The sequence below is a fragment of the Poecile atricapillus genome, chromosome Z (genome assembly GCF_030490865.1).
Source record: "Poecile atricapillus isolate bPoeAtr1 chromosome Z, bPoeAtr1.hap1, whole genome shotgun sequence".
Classification (NCBI taxonomy): domain Eukaryota; kingdom Metazoa; phylum Chordata; class Aves; order Passeriformes; family Paridae; genus Poecile; species Poecile atricapillus.
In genome coordinates this window covers 134,955,739-134,973,425 of record NC_081289.1, presented here as the reverse complement: position 1 = coordinate 134,973,425, position 17,687 = coordinate 134,955,739, and the positions used below count along the sequence as shown (strand labels likewise).

At 43.2% G+C, this 17,687-nt stretch overlaps 2 protein-coding genes across 2 annotated transcripts; one reads left to right on the top strand and one right to left on the bottom strand.

Moving 5' to 3' along the window:
- Positions 1–4,317: 4,317 nt before the first annotated feature.
- On the bottom strand, positions 4,318–13,018 carry RAD1 (RAD1 checkpoint DNA exonuclease). The gene is made up of 6 exons (XM_058864655.1): positions 12,722–13,018; positions 11,101–11,209; positions 10,192–10,450; positions 9,749–9,847; positions 9,240–9,423; positions 4,318–6,499 (listed from the first exon to the last, which is right to left on the bottom strand). The coding sequence occupies exons 1-5, from the start codon at positions 13,016–13,018 to the stop codon at positions 9,240–9,242; spliced, it is 948 nt and encodes a 315-aa protein (XP_058720638.1). The 3' UTR covers positions 4,318–6,499.
- A 24-nt stretch (positions 13,019–13,042) lies between these two features.
- BRIX1 (biogenesis of ribosomes BRX1) lies at positions 13,043–17,620 on the top strand. Its single transcript, XM_058864654.1, has 10 exons — positions 13,043–13,233; positions 13,918–14,029; positions 14,431–14,474; positions 15,034–15,104; positions 15,450–15,499; positions 15,598–15,671; positions 15,769–15,819; positions 16,129–16,230; positions 16,748–16,876; positions 17,207–17,620. The coding sequence occupies exons 1-10, from the start codon at positions 13,060–13,062 to the stop codon at positions 17,474–17,476; spliced, it is 1,077 nt and encodes a 358-aa protein (XP_058720637.1). The 5' UTR covers positions 13,043–13,059; the 3' UTR covers positions 17,477–17,620.
- Positions 17,621–17,687: the final 67 nt, after the last annotated feature.

The following is a 17,687-nucleotide window of genomic DNA, read 5'->3' as shown; positions in this document are numbered from 1 at the left end:
TGCCCAACTTGCTCATTATAGTCTGCACACAACAGGTATAATTTGGTCAGAGAGCTTGAGTATACTGGCACTTCTCATCCACCCTATGTCCTGTCACAGCAGGGAATGGTGATAATAATGGTAGCAGGCTTCAGAAGGAATTTGGGAGGAATCAACATCCTAGATCTGCATTAAGTTCACCTTTTATTTTGGTTTTTTGTTGTTTTGGTTTGGGTTTTTTGGGTTTTTTGGGATTTTTGTCCCTTTCTCTTGCTGTAAACTAAGGGCAAGTTCCTGTAAGCAGGTGTTGCCTCGGTTATTTATCATCTAGCTCTCACACGGCCCTTCTTTTGCCAGCCCAAATCGACATGAGAAGATTGTGGAGGGTGAAAGCCCAGAAGATTTCAGCAGCAGTGAGAGGAGAACATATTGCAATGTACCATGTATCCTTGCTGGACAGGTCTTCTGGCTGCAGCAGCACGTAGTGGTGCATAACCAACACCTGAGCACAGGGGTCATTATCCTCTGAGATGAGTCTGGGTTTCTGGGCAGGTGGCATAGCAGACTTCCTTCTGGAGCAGATAGTGGGGTAGAAGCACAGGTAGAGGGCCAATCTTGCCCTGTGCTGGCTGAGCAGGGGGCTCAGGGATGGCAGAATAGCCTTCTGATTGCCTTCCCACCTCTCCTCAGGTCAGCTCCATGGTGATCTGATGTGCTTCATGTCAGGATAAGACATCAAAAGCCCAGGGAAGACCACGCTGCTCTGTGCTGCAGCAGACCACACACAGGGCGCTGGGAGAAGCAGCCAAGAAAAGGCCAGTGGAAAAGCTGGCAAGAAATCCCTTGGCAGGTGCCATTTCACTATACAGAGCTGTTAAAGCCCAGTTCATGTTCTGTGAGATTGCCTGAGAGTAGCTAGTTGGGGGAAAGAGGTAGGTGGCATGTGATTTCACTGCTGGGTACTTCAGAGCGACATAAGTTACTGCTACAGTATGTATATTGTGTTTATACCACAAATCTGCTCTCTGGAGGGGTCTGGCAGTGGGGGTACCAGCCTAGAGTGTGCAGGAGTGGGGAAGGTAAGCCAAGAGGCTGGGGAATCATAAGGGACATAGGAGAAGAGCTGGCTCATGGTACTAGAACAGGGGGTTCATGTGCCCTTTGCCTGTCTGACCTTCCCCAGGGAGGCTCTTACTTGGTTGGCCCCACCAAAGCATCCTGAGGCTTTCTTCACGCCCATGCCAGCCCTCATCTGAGCAAGAGGCAGACACAGAGGGCAGAGGCTCTCAGATGTGGCAGAGACCCAAGTGCTGCAGGGGAGAATTGCCTCAGGCAGTGTGGTCAGGCCTCCCAGTGCAGGGCAGGTCTGGGGGCAGAGGCAGCTCCCTTTGGCTGTCTGGAGGGTCAGGGGCTTCAGTCTGCTGCTTGGGATCCAGGCTGCAGAGCAGCTGTGCCTGTTGAGTAATGTGTGGAAAAGCTCTGGGGGAGTTAGGTGTGGAGGTTTCAGAGTAGCATAGGCAAGCAGATGTGTAGTCCAGCACATGTTCTGCAGGCACAGCTGTAACACAGCAAATTTTTTCAGTCAAATAAAAATTGGTGCAAGACTTTTAGGACAGTTCAGTGATCTAAATCATCTATTAACTGGGTTTTGTCTGTCTCAGAGAATACTGAAAGTACTGAATTTAATGTCAAAGCACAGTATAAGAGTTAGAGTACCCTGAAACTTTCATCTGTAACACCACTTGGTTCTGCAGCCGTGGGTCACTGGGTGTGCTTGTGGGTCCTCACCAGTTCTCAGCAGAGCATTTCACAGAAGCGAAGTTTCAAATGCTTTTCTTCATCCCCGCCTCCTCCTGTGTTTGGATCCTTCATGATCCTTTTGAACATAAGTAACAGAGACACTAAGCACAGACTAGAACCATATTTTGTTTTGGTTTTATATCTGTGTTCTTCTCAGGGCAGTAACAAATTCATTCTCCTAAACAGTAATTTCCTTAAAACCCCTGTCTTAGTAAATCACTGATTTTTATTCAGCTGCAATTTACCCCTGTAATTCTAAGTGTCTCTTAATTTGAGGAAGCCTGAGTTAAAAGTTTTTTAACTACAGAACAGATCTACCACCCAAGTATGCTGGTGAGAAAGTCATGTGCTTTGCCCAAAACTCTTAGTTGCATTCCCCAGGCTTCGGTACCATGTGACAAAAAGTCTTCTAGGAGAAATGACAGCCTCTGTCACATCAGACACAATGGTGGCATCCTGCACGGACTGTCACTAACATGTGTCTCCTCTGATGACCATTTTTTGCCTTTGCACAAGCAGCAAAGGTTTGTGCTTTTAGCCTTACTGATGCCAGTCCCCCAATCCTACGGGTGGCTTCAGGAGATTCTAGCACCCATAGTCCCCGGGGCATTCTATGGCAATGCATTTGTAGGTACTTACAAACCTTTGGCTGCCCTGACAGACTCTTAATTGATGAGTTTAACACAGGTATTTATGCAATCATCGGGCTTTCAGTCTATTATTTTAAAAGACTGCTCACATGCTGATCTGCCCAAATTCACAGCCCTCTTTGTACATTTTCCAACAGCCTGAAATGCTCAGACAGTTGGTAATGGGGCCTCCTACCAGCAGCTGGAGATTGGAAACAGGCAGATCTCAGTGACATCATCTCCTCAAGGAGCTCAGGGCTGGAGCCTGTCTCCCCCTGTCCCCACGGGTGGCTGTCTGCTCCTGCCTGCCCAGTCACGGTGTGCTGGTGTTAACCCTGCCCAGGGGGGATGCTGCAGCTGGTACCCTACACTCCTGACCCTCAGGAGACTGGCATTGCCTGCATCAAAACACCAGTGTGCCTGTATGGGAAGCTGTTGCTCTGCTGTAATCACTTTTCCCTTCGGGATTAGCAGAAATGCTGCTAATGTGATCCTGGGCTCGGGCTCACAGCACTCTTCCTGCCCTCCCTGTCGTAGAGCAGCAACAGTCCTGCTGCATGTTCTGAAGCCCTGTCCAAAGATGGTTGGATGCATTTGCTTCTCTGTAAACTCTCTACTGCCCAGCAGGAGTCATCCCCCAAAGAGTCTGGGGAACAAGGGCGATGCTGGATTAAACTTAATTTTCCTGACAAAAAGAAAAAACTCAAAACATTCCTGAGAAAGAAACCTGTCATTCCTTCCCCTCAGAGCCTTCCTCACAGCTGGAAAACAGTGGGGAGTGACAACTCAAAACACAAAGGTCTGCACTGCACCATTCCTAGAAATAGTTTGTCTGGATTCTTGCTGTTCAAAGTGCAGCTCCCAAAAGAGCAGCGCTGCATTCAGCACTTGGTGGGGCCACAGGTGGCTGTGAGCACAGCTGGTCAGATGTTGCAGAGCCAGCGTTCAGGTACCTGTGCAAGTATTTCAGAGCCGGGTGCCTGCAGGAAGGTCCCGGTGGGGAGCGCAGGTGCTCCCTGGTTGTGCTGCTGCTGCATCGTCCCCTGCACGAGTGCCGGGGGTCTGGGAGCCAGCGGTGGGAGCGGGTCTGTCCCCATGCCCTGCGCTGCCCGAGGGTGGCTGTGTGGTTTTCAGAGTGTCTCTAAAATTCCTGCCCTTGCTGCCACGTGAAGAATCCGTGTCACCGTCCGACAGCCGGCGAGGGGCAGACCGGCAGAGTTTCCTCCGCAGATGTTTTGGCCGGTGGGTGTCTGGCACAGTGTTCCCTTGAAAATACCTACATAATTAAAGCCAGTCGGGGTCTCCCAGGCTGGGTTGCAGCATGGAGGGAGAGCGTGCAGCTCTGCACAGCCTGTGGCCCTCTTACAACTTTTCTGGGAGCCTTGGTCAGCTCCAGAGATTGACTGCTCGCAGTCTGGATATACCCCAGCTCCTCCAGAATCTGTTCCATGCCACTGTTTAGTTTATTAGTTTTATTTAGTTTTCGTTTTTTAGGAGAGTAAATGTGTTTGGCCAGCTTGTTTGTCCAGAAAAAAATCCCATTTCCCAGTGTGCAACAAGCAACTAATTACACACTCTAGAGAAACACTGATTATTTATTCCAGTTGCACAAGCCTGGGTGCTCGGTGGTACTGCACAAATCAAACACACCAACTCTCAAAACTTTTTATGCTTTATACATTCTAGTGTTAAGGAAACTCCCCCATCTGACCATTCATGAGCCTCTCTGGCAGTCACACTCCCAGTGCCAGACTTCCACAGCTGGGACCAAAGCCCTCCACAGTGGGTGGCTCCAGGGCTGCAGTTGATGCCTCAAAAACTCCACTCACAATCAGACCAGGTTACCTTGCTGGTTCCACCCCAGGTTTCCCATGAAAGAGTCTCAGACATCTCATTCCAAAAAGCCATTTATTCATGGTGCAGTTACACAGAAACAGTCTGTGGCGATGCCTCCAAAGGAGGGACCCTCAAAAAAGGAACAATGGGGAATTTTATGCCCTCACTGTCTACCCAAGTACAAGTGTAGCTCTTCCTCTCCAGTCAGCTCCTGCCACCCTCTCCGTGTCAATTCACCTTGCTGGCATCACTCATCTTCATCTCTTGTTATCCAAATTGTCTGCCTCTGCTGTGTCTCCAGTGTCCACTCTCCTGGGCTGGTTTCACTGGGCTTTGTGCTCTTTGTTAATCACAGGGTTGGCAGTTCATGGCCTCTTGTCTCTCTCTGGGCTCACACCCTGCATCTCCAGTTCAGCATGCAAACACAGCTGCCTGCACCAGATGTATCCCTCAACATTAGCAAACATAGGCATTAATGTTCATGGGCTACAAGGGACATAGTTCTTTTATTAATTAGTATTCTATCTTCTTTTGCTTAATGATTCTCTCGGTTCTTATGCTAATTAGTCTGCACCCTCAGTCTTCATCTTCTTTGGACATGGTGGGCCATGACTCAGTCTGTCATGATTTCTCCCTGCTGGAATTCTTTTTAGCCAGTCAGTTTCAGCACAGTTGTTGAGTTGGCTTTATTAGTTTCTCCCTTATCTTGGGAGTTCTGCCAAATCTCCTTGTGACCCTAAAATTCTGCATTCTTTGGGTCTGCCTACTATCAGTGGTACATCTTTCTTCCCAAGCTCTGTTAATCTCCCCCTAGGTATGAGATCATCGAAGCTTAACAAGGCAATTCTGCCAACAAGTAATTTATCTTTCCAACACCTGGACATAACTTAGGGCTTCTCAGTTGCTATGTATTTCATAGATTAAGTCTCCTTTCTGGTTGATATGGGGCACAAGCAGCTAATTGTGTGGAGTAATTCCACACCTCCCTTGTGTTGCAAACCCATTCCTGCACTCCACCAGCATTTACTGGGTAAAATCCTAACATATGTTCAGACAGATTTCCTATCTCAGACCTCCACCTTTCTGCTCACTTGCTCTTGTTTGGTCAACTCCATGGTCACATTTGGAGGGGGTAGGAGGCTGCTCAGTTTTAATTCCCACACAGACACAGCCCCACCTCAAATGCTGATGTGGTGGAGGTGAAAGTGGGAGTGAAACTCCCATTGTCTCTCTGCTCAGATTTTCAGTGGTATTACAAAAGGGAAGCTTTTCCTGGGCAGTGCAGTTCTTTCTAAACCCCCTTGGATGCATTCCACCAGAATACTTACACAGATTGGCATTTACAGTCGTGGTGGACATTCAAGCCCACTTCTCACTTCTGTGAGAGTCTATTACTCCGCAGAAATCACAGCTGTGTGGGGCACCCAACTGCATCTCCCTCCAACACCCTCTGCTTGGAAGAGCCCTTGCAATTAGCTGTAGCAATGCTAATGCCCTGCCCTGTTGTCCTTAGACCTGGCTAAGGACAGAAGCAGGGTAGAAAGAGGCTGAACCCACCAAACACATAAACATAAAAATGAGTTTTTGTCTCAACAAGAAGGCATCAGTTGACTATTCTGCAGCAGCATTTAAAAATAATTCTGTATTTGTTCAGTTTAATGTCAGTGTTCTTTAATGTTACTGTTAGCAAAAGCACTGCTTAGTGCTACTACACACAGTTTCTGTATGTTTATTTTGGTATGACACACCTGCTGAATTCTTCAAGCTGCTACAAAATGAGGTTAAAAACAGACACCTACAGGAAACAGCATAGGGCTTATCCCAGCTTTTCCTGCTGTTCCACCAACCTCACTAAAGACTCATCTAGTCAAGTACACAAGACCACTATCTCCTTGTAAATTCATGTGTAAATAAATAATAAACAACTAAACTAAATAAAAGTTAAGCAACTGATTCTTTCCCACCACTGACTTTAAAATAGAGGTATGGAACTGAATTCCCCTGGGGAATTTTGTGCTTTACAGATCCAAATCATTGTAGAAAGCCAAGGAGACAAATCCAACATATTGGGAGGCACAAGAAAACAGTAGCACCAGCACTGTTGGTGTTTAATTGCATAAAGATTTTTGGGAGCCAAAGGAATTATTTTGACTTCTGGAATCTTCAAAGACTGGTGGGGACCCAAGGCCTAATGGCAGTAGTTTTCTGCAGAATCAAAGAAGTGCCTTCTTGAAGAACCGACGTCAGTTCCTACTCTGAAAATCACAAATCAAAATAATTGGAGGGACAATCACTTGCCAGTTTTGTGGGATGTGGGATGCCCACAGCCCCCAGTGCTGCCCATCAGAGCTGCCAGGCAGCACCTACGACAGCTGAACCCAGGGGGAAGGCACTGGTTACACCCCACACCTCAGGAACTGGTTTACTTTACATGACAAGTAATTCTGACTGCTTGCATGCAGCATTTCAAAAGAAAGCAGGTGGGAAAAATCTGAGTTATGACAAGCTTCTTCTGTGATACTACCAAAGGAAAAAAAACATGAGCTGAATATTTCTTCTACTGCAGGTTTCCTGTAGTCTGCAAGGGGAAAAATCTTGTTAAATGTAGAGACAAAAATCTACCAAAGGTAACCTGAGTTCTCGATCCCATACAAAGTGTAACAGGAAATCTACTGCAGCAGTGGAGATCTGCAGAATTTAAGTAACTTACTAGGTCAAAAAGACACAGTGCCCTTCCAGTCGTCATCCTTCTCTTCACCCTTTATATTTTACTGTTTGAATGCAGAAATGTAATTGAATACATCACAGCTGGATCCTAAATCAATTCACTGCCTTTCAGCACCAAGTCTGCAGCCCAGACCTCCCACATTCCTGTCTCCCTAGAATCATATCCATGAAGTAAAAAGTGCACAAGCATCTCTGGGAGACTAGGCCAGGACTCAGCTCATTTGGGGTACAGACATTAAGTCCTGCACAAACCATGTGTGTCTTCAGTACCTAATATTTACTAAATGCAAGTTATTTTCTGGTATTTTGAGGTGTTCTAACTTCTTAGTATATTACTTCCATGATCACTGTTGGTAGGCTATAGAAGAAACCATTAGAAGTACTATTTCAAGAAGTAACCCAATACATCTGTAGGCAATTATTTAAAAATTCAAATCTTAAGCCACAATTCCTGAACACAATACAAGAAGCTTGGATATTCTAAAATAAATCACACCAAGAAAGTGGTGTGTTCTACTTCATTTTCATCCTGCCACCCAGGGATTATGTAAATCATCCTTGATACTCAGTAGTCAGGGATAACATTAATAATTCCCAATGACACCATAACTTTTTTCGTTGAAGAAACTGACACAGTATCCCAGAAGGAATTTCATTTATACTTGTCCTGGGTATACTTTAGTTTGGGAAAAACCCACAGTGAATAAGAGTAATTTAGCATATTACGTATCTATGTCAGCCTTGTAGTTCAAAAATTTGTAATTGTTTATAAATTACAAACATTTAACTTTATTGTAAACTTTATTGAAATAAATGGATGATTTGCACAAAAAAACAATGACAGTGAATTGTTAACACTGTGCATTCCAAAAATATACTCTTGCTGGAGTAAGCAAGAGATGAAAAATGATCCACAACAGCATTTTAAACTTAAAATAAACCCAAAGGGTTCTGTTGAATTGTGAAGCAATCAATTTGGTAACATATGAACACACTGTTTTCCACAGAAAACAAAGTAAGACCTGATCTGACAGACAACATAACTTGACCAGAGTCTAAATCTGTAGAGATCACCTGCAGATTGCTGACTCTTCCATCACATCCCACAGCAGAGAGGCAGGGAGGGCTTGGACTCTGTGTGTGATCTGCAGACTCTGCATCCAGTCCCATGCCTGGCTGCTCCCAGGTACTTCCCATTCTGAGCTGGCTGGTTGGTGTGAAGGGAGAAGGACTTTTGACCTAAACACAATCCATCTGCTGTTCTGGAGGTGGGACAGTGCAGAAAACTGCCCAGGGACCACACTCTCTTTTCAGTGAGCATAAGGTCAGCCCCATTTTTAGCAGTAATTTGAATACATTGCTGCATAGGACACAGGCAGATACTCCCCTGCTGCAGTTTAGGAGCAACTCCTGCTGCTGAAAAAGGCTACTGAGAAGGCAAACAGATTTAATAAATAATTTTCAATATGAAACTTTTCTCTCTCACCATTCTTAACACCACCAGTAGAGAGCAGCAGAGTAGGAAGAGGAACATGAATATACAGAAACGGTTCAGCTGCAGCATTCTTTGCAGATGTGTAATAAACTACTTATCCAAAACAATGATGTTGCCAGATCAGTTATAAGTAACGAGTAAGTAAATCCTGGCTTCTATATCAATTTAGCAGTTTAACATCAGTTTGCAGACAAAATGGTAAATCGGTGTCAGATGGCATTCCAAAGAATTCAGTTATATTAAGAATTAATCAAGATGAGGAGAAGCCTAGTGGCTTGACTGACAACATGTCAGCATTTGCCAGCAAGACCTGCTGCCATTAAGAGATCAGTCTGAAAATGTTGTTCTGTTAAAAGACAAAATTGATTTTAAGTCACTGTAAGTTAACTGGCTAATATAACAGCTAGTATTTGGGTTTTCCCTTGTGTAATTGCTTACTAAAAGCCAAAGACAAAAAACATAACACAAAGAAGAATTCTTGGAGAACTTTGTAAAAAGCATCAATATATAACACAAACAATAATTTAACATGTGTGCTGGAACCAGTGTCCATAGGACATCAACCCCCCTTTCTGCTTTTTCAGCTTCAGTTTGAGTCAAGGATAAGAAATGTTTGCAGTGGAAGAAAATGAGTCTTCAGCTTTCTTATTCCAGAGTTAAAAAATAAAAACAGAACCAACCCTACCAAACTTTACAGCTTTCATTTAGTTTTGTAAAAAAATATAATATTTTATATAACCAAAAATATATCACAGGCACTAGCACACACACACCTACAGTTCTGCTTCAGTGATGTTCTCATCAGGGCAACAATAGTATTCCACAAAACAGATCTGTCCATCTTCATTCCTAATCATATACTGCAGTGAAAGAAATCCTTGAGCATCTGTTCGAATGGACACTTTACAAGACAAAGCCAGTGCCTTTGTGGATGGTTTAAGCAAAGAAACCTTGTACCTGCAAGAGAAAAAAACAGTAATATGAAAAAAATACACTGTGCAAAGAGGAGTTGAAACATTAGTTACAAATAAAGACCCAGAATAAACAAAAAACAATTAGAAACACGCTTATTTGGTCTTTACCTGGTAACAACAGTAAACTGTCATTGTCAGATTGTCAGCACTTAGCTTTTGATTACATTCACGGACTTTTATCAGATGGGGAGTATTTTTGCCCCCCATACTAATAAAATAAATGTTTCAGTAATGCAAAACCACTTTTTAAACTTCCCATAAATAATGCACAACCTGTCGTAGAGGGCATCAGCCACAGACTTTCTAACCTGTTTGTCTGGGTCTGGTTACAGTGGAATGCTTCCATCAAATCAGAGTCCCTAGGATAGTCCAGATGTGCACTTCCAGCATTTCCAAAAGTGGATAACCTGGAAGACAAAAAACACCTTCTCAAAATAACTGATGAGAGCTTTGTAAAAACTCTTCAAAATGAGTCACTGTATGTATCTCAATGACTGTTTGAGAAAACACTGCTGTTTGTTTCACTTTATTAAATCAAAACTGCTAAACTGTTTACACCAGTGTCACATTTACCAGGCTGTCAAAATGCTCATTACTAAGAGTACATCCTGTGATTTCCTACACTCATTACAATTCTTTCCAAAATGAACCAGTATTCTAAAACTGTTCCCCTCTCTCCACTGTGAAAACTCCCAGTCTTCACCAAAGGAAGCCAAACATGAACATTTGAGTTTAAAGCTGTTTCTAGTACCTGAAGTAGGGTTTATCTGGAGACATGGTAATCTGCAGAACTTCACTGGTCATATCCAGTTCAGCAAATGCTTCTCGTAGTCCCTCTGACTGCAGGATAATTTTATTAACAACCTTTGTACTGCAGAAATCAAAATCTAACAACTCATCAGGTTCTTGAGTGTTGATTTTGCACACTGTTACTACTCCTCCTTCTTCCAAGAACAGCATCAGGGGATACCCATAACCACGGTAACACATTCTAAGGGCCGTTGATGTTCCTGAAAAAGAGAATGAAATATACATTCCTCAGAGACCATAGCTAGGACATTTGACCACTTTAGAAGACTCACATTTTTCTGGCAGAAGAGGCATAGATCAATTTGATTCACTTTGTTTGGTCCAGCCTCCAATATGTTACTGAAGCACACTTAGTGCTGCCTCTTAGATACTCCCTGAAAAGCTAATGGTTATGCAGTAAAATTAAATTACTTGTATAAAGACAAGTGAAATCTAAATAGTTTCACCCACTAGACAGGAAACACCAGCTGTGACAATGAAGACATGCTACAAATAGTTTAGAGGAATTGGAAAATTCTCATCATCCCCATAATTTTTCCTTACTACTCTTATTACTTGTGCAACCCAAACTGAAGTTAATGAAGCTGAGCTTGTGCTGTGGTCACACCCTCCTGTTGCAAGTTATCAGCACCTGAACCTCAGTTTTCCCTAAATTACAGTGCTTTTAGCACACTCAATTTAAATCTGTAGGTCAGTCACAACCAAAACTGTAGAGGAATGAGGAGTTCAACACAGAGCTGCAAGGGTAGAACTGCCCAGAAAGCTGTCATGGTATCACTCCACTCCACCTGGGTACACATCCTGCAGTGCCCACACAGATTTTCATGGATTCATGGAAAATACACCACACCTGGCAAGGAACTGGTTCCAAAAATGGTGAGGCAGTCCAGAAGAACAGACAAACTGATCCGGAACATTACCGATTCCTCCTGAACAGAAAATTCCTGAAAAATTTCTGCCTGCAAGTTAAAGCAAAGGGATGACATGTTGGAAGTTTCTGCAATTATTTCCAGTTTAAACTTCAGAGTTTCCCTTTCAGAAATCAGTGCAACACAAAGTAATTTCTACATGCAACACAGTATTGATTATAGAAAAAATGGGTCTTCATCTTTAAAACTAGGAAAATACAATCAAGCCACAACTGAAACAAGGTAGGATGGCATAAACATGAAGTCCTAAACACTTGTCATTTATGCATAAACTAAAGCCTAGACCTGCTCAGTTCTGGAGCTGGAAACATTCATGGAACTGTGAAACGTGTCACTCTTGTTCAGTAACAATACTTACATTTTTTATGCTCAGAGCATGAATAAACATTCCAAGTACTGAATGTAAGAACAAAACATTGACTTCACCATTCTGAAATACATGCTGAATCCTGCCTTTGACTAGCCTGATGGTGGTAAACTGTTCCATGCTATCCTGTTGGTCACTGGCACTGACTGCTTTGCAGCACCTACAAGAACCAAGCATCTCAGAAATAAAGCACAGTATCATGAGCTGTTTTTGGAAAAGTAATGTCATATTTTCTTGGCAGCCCAGAAGGAAAACCCCATCCTGGGGTGCTTTGAGCACAGCACAACTATTTTCAATCAGGAGTCTGTGAATTTGTACTCTTTCACAGTTGACATAAATCCAAGCTTTTGGCTTTGGGATGAGCTATAAAAACATTTAGAGAGGAACACTAAGAGCGCTTGTGCAGCTAAGCACAGCAGGGTCAGAAGGAGCCATGAGTTTGGCAAACACCAATACACTGGATGAGGACACAAACACACTACACTGTCAATGTGCAGGGATGTGCTGGGTGCAGGATTTGGAATTCCAGCAGCATGGACACCCATAAATAAGGGCAGCGTCACCATGGCCCTTCCTCCATGTCAGCTCAGGCACCTCTGCCTTGGTTCCAGCAAAGTCTCCCCTTCTCCGCAGGTGAGCACATGGAATCATTAGGGTTGGAAGGGACCTCTGGAGATCATCCAGTCCAACCCCTCTGCCAAGGCAGGGTCACCTCAAGCAGGTGACACAGGAACACATCCAGGAAAGGTCTGAATGTCTCCTGAGAGGGAAACTCCACGACCTCCCTGGCATTCTGTTCCAGTGCTCCCTTAGTGTAAAGAAGTTCTTCCTCATGTTGAGGTGAAACTTCGGTGTTTTAGTTTATGTGAATTGCTTTCCTTCCTGTCATCAATGGTCACCACAGAAAGGAGTCTTCTTGGCACCCATCTTTGAGATAAGTATGTGCATTAATGAGATTCTCTCTGTCTGCCGTTCTCCAGACTAAACAGGCCCAGCTCCTGCAGGCTCTCCTCACAACAGAGATGCTCCAGTCCTTTAATCATCTTTGTGGTCTTCGCTGTACCCTGTCCAGTGGCTCCTTGTCCTCCCGGTGCTGCGACAGCGGCGGTAACCTGTGTGGGCCCTGTGCAAGGTCTGCAGCAGCCGTGCCCTGCCCCTGGCCGATGTCCCCGTACCTGGATGAAGGCGTTGGCCTGGATGCACTTGGCATCCTCCACCGTGACGCGCAGCCCGCTGGCCGTGGCGAGGCAGGTGGCGTGGTCCTGGAAGTGCACGGCCCGCAGGAGGCTGGACAGGTGCCGGGCATTGTCCAGGCTGGCGGACAGCGCGTAGCGCTCGCCGCTGGCGGGCGGCTGCGCCGAGAACGGCATCGCCGGGCAGCGGGAGCACAGCGGCCTCCCGGGAAAGCGAACACAGCCAATGCGAGCGCAGGAAGTGAGATCAGACCGCCGCCAGCACAGGAAATCGCACATAGGAAGCGTGACCCGGGAGGTGGAGCAGGCGAGTGGCGAGCATGGCGTGCGGGCGGATGGCGGCCAAGAGGAAGCGGGGAGCGGCGGCCGCGGGGCCGGCGAAGCGCGCCAGGAGCGCCCCGAGCGCGGGCGGCCCGCGGGAGCGCAGCGTTCCGCCGCAGGAAAACAACAGCGTCCCGCCGCAGGAATACAGCATCCCGCCGCCCGTGTCCCAGGTACCGCCGCTCGGCCCGGGGCTCGGGCTGCCGGAGGGAACACGGCTGCTCAGGCGGGACAAAAAGCTTTATTCGTAATCTTTTATAATGGCAGCACCGGTGAAAGTCAACGTGGCGGTGCGTTGTTTCCATGAGAATCGGGGAAAACTGCTGTTCTGGTTGATGTCGATGTGTTTACCTTAGTCTCAGAAGTATTTGAAAGAGTTGGGCAACTCTGTTGTATACAGAGGCCGTATGGAAATTGTGCCTGTTCCATTTAGGAATCATACGGAGAAGATTTCGGTAATTGTTTGCTTGTAAAAAACCGTAAAGTACTGCGTGTAAACACAAAGATTTCGCAATATGCTTATCGACAGGAAAAGCTGGGTTGTGCTCTGTCCCTGAGCCCATTTTTTGGGAAAACAGGCAATGCACGTGGCTTTTTAGTACCTCGGTGGGAGTGAAAGGCTGTGCCTGTGAGCACACTGTGGATCAGGATGGGGACGGTTCCTCCTGTAAAAGCAGTGCCCTGTTCTGTGGGCAAGTTTCCACTGCTGCCGAGAGCATTGGGCTGTCTGGGTGGGCAGATAAAGACTGACGTTCTTGCTGTGTCTTTCTGAATTTACTGTCCAAAGTTATTTTTTCTGTGTTATAACAGTATGAAGGCCAGAAGCTTCCAATATAACTGTTGTGTCTTTTTTTTAGGGCAAATGGAAAAACAAGGAGCGAGTGCTGATATTCTCCTCTCGTGGAATTAATTTCAGAACAAGACACCTAATGCAGGACTTAAGGACATTGATGCCTCACTCTAAAGCAGGTGGGGGTTGAACATCATTCCTAACTTATATTTTGAGTATTTTTAAGCCAACAGCCAACAGCTCTTAATATCTTGTTCTTTTGTTTTTTTCTAATGTGGTACAGAAGAGCTTTGATGAAATTGGTGTCTTAAACAAACACTTTTTGAGCCAGCAAGTACAGCAATTGTTATATCATAATGTCTTCTGGGAAGTGAATCCTATGGCATCGGTCCTCAACCTGCAGTTTGTTTGTTGCTATGTTTATTTATTCCATAACATTATAGAAACAATGCGATAATTACCCTTTCATCTATAAACTAGTAAAATTAATTTTTGCAAAAAAGGCAAAAATTTACTGTTAAAAGAATCTTGTGTATTAAATTGGTTTTCCGGCCTTGTAAATGTTGTTTTTGTCTTCCAGATACTAAAATGGACCGTAAAGATCAGTTATTTGTAATCAATGAGGTAATACAGGATTTATCTTGGCACTTCTTTATTTTATTTTATTTTCTATGGAATGTCAATGTGCAAGGGAAAGGGGCAACCAAGTTCAAAGTGTAACTTCATAGGTGAAAACTATTGGTATCCAAAAAGCACTCATTTAAACAGAAAATTGACTTTTGATTAATAAAACCAGAATGAAACTTTTAATTAGATACAGATTATCATCATGAAGACATACAGCATAATGTGCTTTACTGTGCAGGTGAGAGGTGTAGTACAGCTTATACTTGAACAATGCAGGACACAAACAGCAGCCAACCCAAATGTAGTAGGACATTGAGAGTTTTGAACCTAGAACCTAATGTCTCAGGTCCTGTAGCTTTAATGAAGTTATTACTCCTTGTAGTAAGTACATGAGATTTAAAAAAAAAAAAAAATTATCAGTAGATGTCATTTAATAAGACAAGATCTTTGCTTTTGAACTTGCATTTTGGAGAGGGGAAAATATTAGGAATGTGGAAAATTTTCAAAATTGTCTTCAGGATGTTTGTAATCAGCTAATTGGATGTGTCTTGTGTAGGTGTGTGAAATGAAAAACTGCAATAAGTGCATCTTTTTTGAAGCCAAAAAGAAGCAGGATCTCTACATGTGGTAAGGAAATGTTATGCTTTGTTACATTTCTGTTTATAGCTGCAGATGCTTTAGTTCTAGCTGAATTCTACTGTAATAGTGAAGATGTATGAAATGGTGCTGCTTAGTTAAATTTCTTCTAATATTGCACTTCCATGGATAATGCAAATTTACAATGCATGACAGCTTTTGGAGACTGTTTCCAGAAAACAAACGTCTATTAGCATGTTAAAGGAACGCAGTACAGTGACAGAAACTACTTCAATACCAGAATAACTGGTTGGGGTGTCATGTGGAAATGCAGCATGTCGTCTGGATGCTGTTAACATTTTTCTTTCTCTTTTCCCCATCACCTGTCCTCTGCAGGCTTTCAAACACACCACAGGGACCATCTGCTAAATTCTTGGTGCAGAATGGTAAGCTGGTGGACATTATTGTGTTTGTATTCTTGCTGTTTTGTCTGAAAAGTTTTCTATAAGTAATAATTTTTGGGTTTTTTTTTTAATCACTGTAGTTCACACACTGGCTGAATTGAAGATGACAGGAAATTGCTTAAGGGGCTCAAGACCTCTTTTGTCTTTTGATCCAGTAAGTATAGATTTAATTTCATTTGGGTATGTTTTTATTCTTTTTGCATGGCTTGCATTTAGTCTTTTATGTAAAATAACATTTTTATTTTTTGTAGGTATTTGACCGGGAGCCACACTATGCCCTGCTAAAAGAATTGTTTATTCAGGTCAGTCTGTAGTTCTGCTGTCTGGTGTTTCTTCACTGGAGATGGTTTTTTTTTGTTAAAAATGTTAAAATGTTAAAAATTGCAAGTGTTTTTTTTTCAAGTAGCAGTTTTACACTTCTGAACTTTGAAAAGATCACAAAGGATTTGGGTCATATTCTCAGCATGACTCAAGACACTTGTTCTTAAGTTTTGGGTTATGAAATATAACCTGGGTTTGAGCTCTTAGTAAATTAAAATGAGTTTAAAATAAGCCATTTATATTTGACCTCTCAAATTGCAAATGTTTAGAAACACTGCCTTTTTTTACAGATATTTAGTACACCATACTACCACCCCAAAAGCCAGCCTTTTGTTGATCATGTTTTCACCTTCACCGTCACAGATGAAAGGATCTGGTTTCGCAATTACCAGGTGAGTGGTCTCTCTTAGGTCTTCAGAAGGTCAGTGGGGTAATTTTTTATCAAGTCCATTAATTAAAATAAGAATAATTTTTGTTTTTATCAGCATATGCCAGACCCTAGTGCTTGCAGATTCAGTGTTCTGAAACGACTTACCTTCTTCCATATCTCTGGAGAGATCTGTTTCACTGAACTTGAGTTGTGATTCTGTGAGGGATGTCTTGGTAGCAGGATGTACTACTCAAGGCCTAAACTGTGCCTTAACCTAAATTGCTGCCTTGATCCAAAGTGATCTAGAGCTTACTTTCTGTAGAAGGAATTCACAAATACATCATACTCCAAAAGCTTGCTTGAATTTCAAAGAACTACTTTATGTATATATAGAACTGGGTTTATACAAATCTAGCTAATTGGGTACTGTACCTCGGATTTAAACTCAGCTATGTTAATTACCATGTGCAAGGTGCCTGCAAGGTCATATGCTTTGATTCAATCTGTGAGAAATAGAGAAAGTTTTCTTTTTATTGCAGATAATAGAAGAAGATGCATCTCTAGTAGAAATTGGACCTCGTTTTGTCCTGAACCTCATAAAAATCTTCCAAGGTAGCTTTGGAGGACCAACTCTGTATGAAAATCCTCATTACCAGTCCCCAAATATGGTAAGCAGCTCTTTCATTTTTTCTCTCATTTCTCTTTCATTTAGAAACTAATTTGAAAACCAGCTTTGCAGTCAGTCTGTGCAGGAGCATCAAGTATGCCTTTCCCCATGACCCTTTTTATGCCTAATGACAGTTTGAGAACAGACTTGTTTTGTAATCATGAAATGAATGCAGGAATCATGTCACTGAAAAGATGACATTACATGCCATTATTACAAGATGAGAGCCTTGACCATTAAACAGAGAAATTAGCATGTGTTTCTTTAATACCGAATTTCTTCCATCTTGCCTATTTGAAACATGTTGAAATTTAAATTCTTACTTTCATAGCATCGCAGGCTGCTAAGATTATCAGTGGCAGCTAAGTTTAGAGAGAAGCAGCAAGTGAAAGAAGTACAAAAGATTAAGAAAAAAGGGACTAAGGTCCTTGTTAAAGAAGATCCTACCGAAGCGGTCTTTGAAACTCCAGCTGAAGAGAAGCCAGTGGAAATACAGCTTGTGAAACCAGAGTCAAAGCCAATTGTTAAAGATAAGAAGAAGCTACGCAAAATTCAGAGGAAGAAGCAAAAAAAGCTATTCAGATCTGAAGGATCTGCATAGGTGCTACAAGGGATGAAACTTCATACAATATTAACGGAATATTGTAAATATTTGAATTTTCATTGTACAGACAAACATGTCTGAACTTCAGTTTTCAAGTAAACAAGACATACATTTCTTTATAAAGATTGAGTTTGCATTCTTCTATTGTCTTCTGAGATTCTGGGTTTTGAGAAGTAACATGGCATCCCATTCAACCTGCCCTTAAACA

Bases quoted from the DNA above. Each gene is read 5' to 3' on its own strand.
- RAD1 (XM_058864655.1), bottom strand. From the start codon at position 13,018: ATGTGCGATTTCCTGTGCTGGCGGCGGTCTGATCTCACTTCCTGCGCT. The intron at 11,210-12,721 runs GTACGGGGACAT...TTTAACTTGCAG, and splicing joins AGGCCAACGCCTTCATCCAG to GCAGAAATTTTTCAGGAATT. The intron at 9,424-9,748 runs GTTAGAAAGTCT...TTTCTCTTGCAG, and splicing joins AACCAGACCCAGACAAACAG to GTACAAGGTTTCTTTGCTTA.
- BRIX1 (XM_058864654.1), top strand. From the start codon at position 13,060: ATGGCGTGCGGGCGGATGGCGGCCAAGAGGAAGCGGGGAGCGGCGGCC. The intron at 13,234-13,917 runs GTACCGCCGCTC...TCTTTTTTTTAG, and splicing joins TCCCGCCGCCCGTGTCCCAG to GGCAAATGGAAAAACAAGGA. The intron at 15,500-15,597 runs GTAAGCTGGTGG...TAATCACTGTAG, and splicing joins TAAATTCTTGGTGCAGAATG to TTCACACACTGGCTGAATTG.